General features: G+C 36.3%; 1 protein-coding gene across 1 annotated transcript; it reads left to right on the top strand.

Moving 5' to 3' along the window:
• The first annotated feature begins 123 nt into the window (after positions 1–123).
• pex11b (peroxisomal biogenesis factor 11 beta) lies at positions 124–5,171 on the top strand. The gene is made up of 4 exons (XM_084422906.1): positions 124–430; positions 1,771–1,886; positions 2,768–2,969; positions 3,635–5,171. Exons 1-4 carry the CDS (start codon positions 375–377, stop codon positions 4,059–4,061), a joined length of 801 nt encoding a protein of 266 aa, XP_084279032.1. The 5' UTR covers positions 124–374; the 3' UTR covers positions 4,062–5,171.
• The last annotated feature ends 1,509 nt before the right edge of the window (positions 5,172–6,680 follow it).

The following is a 6,680-nucleotide window of genomic DNA, read 5'->3' as shown; positions in this document are numbered from 1 at the left end:
TACATATTAAAGTTATCTAGTTTAATACAAAATAAATAGACAGTTTACCGGTTAATTTCTTGCCATCTCCACCCCATTTGTCAAAATGCGACTCACCGTGTTATTCGAGGACAAGTGCATGATGCGATTTCAATCCAAACGCGAACGGCGTGTCCCTCTTCAGCTGCCGTTCACGGACGAACTGTCAAAGCGACAAAAACATCAAGTGCAACAGAGCAAGTATGCAACATACTTCCAGCACCAGACTGCTCTTAAAAGTACGTATTGTCTGAAAACATCAAGGATCTTTACGGTCAGATTGGTTAACCTGTATCTGGCGCCGTGAATATCAGTGAAGACGCGCGTGAAGGACGCACAGGCCCAGTGTGTGCACGATGGAGTCATGGGTGAGATTCAGCTCGCAGAGTCAAGCCAAAGAACGCGTGTTCAGGTACACAAACACTCACTACATGCATGCTTACATGTTTACAGCACGACCACTACATGTACCTACTACATGTTTCCTTGACAGCCTGTTTAGATACTTGAAAGTGCTGCATTGGAAGTTGGAGTCTATACTGTTTTCACCATCTATCTAACAATTAGAAAAACTTAACAACAAAGCACAGTGGTATTCACATGTTTTTGGTTATGGTATTGTGCCTTCCATGTAAATATGGTATATGGATATAAAACTCATTCAATTCAAATTTGTGTACATGTGTACTGTAATTATATACTATAAAAGCATTGTTTACAAAGAAAGAACGAAAATAGAACGCAGACGCTCTTGTTCAAACTGGGGTCTCGGCCCCAGGGGGTCCACAAAAAAGTTCAGTAAAAAAATTATACAAAAACTGATAATAATAATAATAAAATATATATTTTAGATGTCCTTGCAGTGCAATTAAACATTGAAGTACTGAGTAATTAATTAACAACATGTACTTACGATTGGGTTAGGATTAGGGTTTGGTTTAGGGTTAGTTGTTGCATGTAATTATGCATAAGTATGTGTAACATATATATTACAAGGACTCTGTAAAATAAAGTGTTACCTAAAACTAAATAATTATTACAAAATAGGTCCTCTTTAATGCATCATCTTGCCGTCCTGAGCATCAGTCAATGTTTTCACCTTTTTAATAGTTATGTATGAATCCCTCAGTTGTCAACAGGGTGCAAAGATGGATCTAGCAATCATACAGTCATTTATGGGAAAGGGTTCAAATATACAGAAGATGGTAGAAAATCAATGAATGTGCTGGACCTGAAGGATTTTTCGATAGAAGGGTTCTAACTGTTTAACTGCTCAGGAAAAACAAGGGACTCATGAACAACTATCACAAAAAAAACAAAAAACAGACATGGATCATCCAGGTAAAAACTAACCGTGTTTAGATTCAAGGGTATGTACACTTTTGAACAGGGTCATTTTTGTAAATTCAGCTATTATTTTGTCTTGTGGACTATATTTTGACATCTGTTATGTAAAACAGCTTATTCAGGGTTGTACAAAAAGAATATGACCCCTCATTAAAAAAATATATATATATATTATTAGCATCTTGCATATTCTGCAAGGGTAGCTATGTAAACTTATGATCAGAACTGTATTTGTATAATTCCTTCACAAAGGGAAAATCATTTTTAGGGGTCCGTTGCATCAAAAAGTTTGAAAACCCCTGATCTAATGCAAAGATATTCAGACATTAGTAAGGATGTAACTGTCCAGATGAATGTTGGTGCAGTGTAAATGCTCATTTTCAATAATTGATTGTGTCTGAACAGGGCTGCCCAGTACGCCTGCACACTGCTGGGTTACACGCTGCAGAAAGGAGGAGCCAGAGCAGAGCTGCTCAGCACCATTAAACAGCTGGAAGCCCACATGAGCCTGACCAGAAAGTGTACGTTTGAGCTCTTCTGACAGAGGCAGTGGACAGAAGAATGGGGGTTGGGCACAACTGGTTCTCTTTTGAATTATGGGTTTTGATAAGAGAATTTGAATTGACAGGATGCTGGATTGGAATGGCAGGGGTGGAATTTACTGAATTGCAATTTAAAGAAATTCAGCTCAATCACAAGTTTTCATAAGAGAAAGTCCAATGCAAGTTTGCTCTAAAATATAATTAATAACATATTAACCCTGAGAGACACAGCATAGCAGAATAGCAGCGTTTGTAAAAAGCATTTAAATAATACCCAATTTTTTATTAAATATGGGTATTATTTAAATGCTTTTTACAAACGCTGCTATTAAACCACACGTAACAGTAGCTGACACTCAGAAATGTATTACAATGGTTTGCATATTGCAGTAACTGCCATTATCAAATTTATCTATTTGTAATAGAAAAAAAGTAATTGATATCGTATGCATGTATGCGTGTGTGTATGTATGCGTGTATGCATGCATGTGTTTATGTATGTATGCATGCATATGTGTGTGTGTGTATTTATGTATGCATGCATGTGTTTATGTATGTGTATCAATGTATCAATGACATTTTACAACCCTAAATACCCAGCATTGCAATTTTGCATAATTTATTTCTACATTAAAGCCCCAATGTAATTTTTGCCTAAATGAAATATAGCTAATATCTTCCTAAATATATTAAAGTCTCTTAGGGTTAATTTAGACTTATTATGCCTACTAATACTAATAGTAATAAAGTGGTTCCATAAAGTGTCCCCTGTTGACTAATGTCTTTTCACTCACAGAATCTAGTTACGTTAATATGGCTCAGTGTTTGATTGATGCAGTCTGTCCGTGTGTTTGTCTCAGTGATGCGGTTAGGGAACTCCGCTGAAGCTCTGGAAGCAGCGAAACGCTCTGTGCATCTGTCCGACTGCGTGCTGCGTCTCTGCATCACAGTGGCCCATCTCAACAGAGCTATGTATTTTGCCTGTGATAATGTACTGTGGGCCGGCAAAACAGGACTGCTGCCCGAACTGGACCAAAACAAATGGAGCCAGAGGTCGTTTAGGTTAGTGCAAGTTTCATTTGTTTTCATTGCAAAATTAACTTTTTAAACTATTTCCTATTATTAAAAAATAAATAGTTAAATCTATATATATATATATATATACACACTGTATATGTATGTGTGTAATTTTAGTGTTATCTTAGTGTTAGTGTTGTTATAGTTTTATTAATATTTTGAATTAGTTTTAGTTTTATATTTTCTGTTTTCATTTGAATTTTATTTAGTTTTAAGGTCCTTGCACACTGAGTCCGAATTTCGCGTAAAAATAAATACTAACACACTGCTTCCGAAACTTTCGTCCGTCATACATTTTTTTGGATCGGGTTCGATTTTCTGCGTTTTTCGCATCCATAGCAAGCATTTTGAGAGGTGTTTTGACAATTCAGAGCCACCGAATGTGTGCAAGAATGAGCCACGACTCAGTGTGCAAGGACCTTTAGTCATTTTTTTGTGTGTGTTTGTCTTTAGTTTTTATTATTATTATTTTTTATGCCTGTATAGTTTTTATACATTTTTATTTACTTAAATAAGAATATAAACCTTAATAAAAAAATTTTTTTTTATATATATATATACTGTATATGTATATGTTTATATATATATAAATAAGTTTATGTAATTTTTTTAATTTAATAACCTGACTTTCTCTCACTTCATGTAAACAGATACTATTTGTTCGCGCTCATCCTCAATTTAACCCGAGACGCGTATGAAATCCGTCTGCTGATGGAGAGAGAGTCCCGCGGCAGTTCAGCTAAAAGCTTTAACTCCAGTCCGTCTTCCCTCGCGCCGACCCCAGAGAACGGAGAGTTCCCTTTAACTCCGTCTCCTTCCTCAGCGATGTCTCCCCTGCCTCCCCTCCCGATGCTCACGGCCAGGCTCAACAAGCAGTTCTGTCTCTTGATCACTGTGCTGCGCAACAACCCTCCGCTGCTCCTGGACCTCCTGAAGAACCTGTGTGACGTGTTCATACCGCTGGACCGGCTAGGTTTGTACCCCACGGGGTCGGGCTTTGTGGGAGCCTGCGGCCTCACGTCCTCTATCCTGTCCATTCTCACTATAGTTCACCCCTGGCTCAAACTCAAGCCCTGAGTGACACATCACAACTACATATCCTGTTGCTTTGTTTCTAAAGAGAAGTTTAATTGCACTTTCAAAACCGTTTTTCTCTGTGTGGAAAGACTAAAAACAAGATCTGGCCTAATCTGATTAAAACAAACAAAAAAGCTTTGTTAAACAGTTATTAAAGTCTGTTTAAAGGAATGTAAGTCTGAAAATGTCCTGGTCTGTCACCATATAATGGTGTAGTTTTCAGTTCTAGTGTAGTTAAAGCACAGAACTACAAATTGGTACGCTTGCTATACTTACTATTCAGAATCATACCTTTCTCTTAAGGGTGAATCACGTTAAGAAATGTAACGGTCATATTTCATCCCAAAATGAAAACTGTTTTTGATGAAATGAAAAATGTATAAAAGTTTTATAAATTAAATCTAGTACAATAATATCATGACCTTTACAAATGTAAAGCAAAAAGCAAAAAAATAAAAAATGAATAAAAAAAATAAGTATTAACCTTGAGTAAGACTTAGTGTTCATTCCCATGTTTTTTTTTTTCCTTTAGATTTGTTTAAAAAATAAATAATCACCCAGCTATTTTTTTTTATTGTTATTTTTTACAGTTCTCATGAAATTCACCCTAAATTACAGAGCATTTGAAATCTTTTGTGTCAAAAACTGTGCTTACCAAACATTATTGTACAATATATTTTACATATATAATATAATATTTTTCTTTCTAAATTTGGATCTGTTTGAAGCTGTTTCTTGCTTTTCACTTCCTGCAGTTGTGAACCTCGGCATTTTGTTACCAAACTCATTTCAAAACTAGGAGTTTACTACTTTTTTTTGTTGCTGTGATTAACGAAATATCAACCAAAAAAGATTTGAAAATGATACAGTAATTTAGGTTATTGCATAATTTTTCTTAACTGAATAAAAACTACATCACTGACACATCTTTTTTTATTTTTTATTGTGAGCCTTGAGCCAGGAGCTTATGTACATGTGACCTATGGACTATTTTCTTTTAAACTTAACAATATTTTGAAACTTCCTAAATGTTAATACTATGCACCACTGAATGTCGACATGATGGAGCTGTGAATCTAACTTTTGAAATAAATAATGCCTTGAATTTTATTCTTCTCTACTCTGACTTTCCCCTAGTTTCCCCTGTGCATTAAATCTAAACCATTTTAAATATTTGATCGAATCAAAGTTCCTTGAACTTTCTGGCTAGAGTCAAAGCTGCTATTTGAAGCCCATCAATGATTAATCTGTTCTTGTGTTAAATCACTGCATTTCCGTTTCTTGCTATGCAGCATCTCACCACTAGAGGGAAACATAACTCAACATTTACTACCGGAAACATGAAATCGTTTCAGTAGGCATCAGCCAGTATAAGATAAATAAACCAAATAGCCGCGACCGACCTCAAATACTTTTTGTTAGAGAACACTGAGACGGTTTTGTTGACGTGAAATGATTAAGATAAGCATTGCTAAGTGTGAAAATATAGTCCTGAATTCACGAATTGTATAAAAATATCCAAACTAAACCAGTTTAAAACTGCTATCGTGTTTAATGTTGATCACATGCTTATGCGTTGTCCTTATGGAAGTTTGTAATTGATGTGTTTAATGGCACAGACTGAAAGCACTTTCCCTCCTGCTGTGAAAGCTGCGGTGGGGGTCTGTCCTCCTCCTACTCTCTCATTAGTTACATCACACTGATTCAGATGCTGTGTCACTCCCACATGGCTGCATTTTTGCATTACCCCCCAACCCTCTCGTTCTCTCTATCAGGATCAAAATCACTTTTAATTATCCAGAAGCCTACATGTTTGCTGCTATGCTGGGCAGCATGTAGATTCTCAGAGAGTTGGTGGAACAGTTATATGAAATGCTAGGTACACGTGTCTTGATTTTTGTGTTGATTTTGAGTGTTTTCAGTAGGAAGCTTATGACATAAATGATGACCAGGATGGGAAGGGGGTAAGAGTGGTCATCAAAACCACCCACAGTCACCCACAACAGATGCTCTTTCGCTCTCTCGGTTTCTGTTTATATCTCATTCTACATCCTTGCTTAGTAGGCTACACTCTTTATAGTTTTGTTTTTCTCTTTTTACTGGTACATAAACAGACCCTGTTTTTATTAAGTGTCTTTAACTCCAATATACTATATACAATATACTAACATAGTGCAACTATGCCTGCATGTTATTACATCCACACTCTTAAAGTAATGTTCAAAAAAGTTTTTTTTCTTCCAGTGATGCCATAGAAGAACCATTTTGGTTTCTTCAAAGAACCATTCAGTGAACAGTTCTGAAAGAGGTAAAGGGTTAGTTCACCCAAAAATGAAAATATATCCCATAATCCCATATAATCTTGAATACTCACCCTCAAGCCATCCTAGGTGCATATGACTTTCTTCTCTCTGCCTAAAACAATCAGTTATATTAAAAAATGTCCTGGCTCTTCCAAGCATTAAAATGGGAGTGAATAGAGTCAGAGTTTTTGAAGCTCCAAAAAGCACATCCATCCATCCATCATAAAAGTACTATAATCACAGGCTTCTGGTAACGGCCATACGCGAGTTGAGTTCCGACAGAAGATTGACCTCTGACCTGACGCATGACGTATTG

The sequence above is a fragment of the Rutilus rutilus genome, assembly GCF_951802725.1.
Source record: "Rutilus rutilus genome assembly, chromosome: 11".
Lineage (NCBI taxonomy): Eukaryota > Metazoa > Chordata > Actinopteri > Cypriniformes > Leuciscidae > Rutilus > Rutilus rutilus.
This window is presented reverse-complemented; position numbering and strand designations above follow the sequence as displayed.

Coding starts and splice junctions, on each gene's coding strand:
- pex11b (XM_084422906.1), top strand. CDS start 375: ATGGAGTCATGGGTGAGATTCAGCTCGCAGAGTCAAGCCAAAGAACGC. Junction 1,887..2,767: donor CATGAGCCTGACCAGAAAGT/GTACGTTTGAGC, acceptor TGTTTGTCTCAG/TGATGCGGTTAGGGAACTCC. Junction 2,970..3,634: donor TGGAGCCAGAGGTCGTTTAG/GTTAGTGCAAGT, acceptor TCATGTAAACAG/ATACTATTTGTTCGCGCTCA.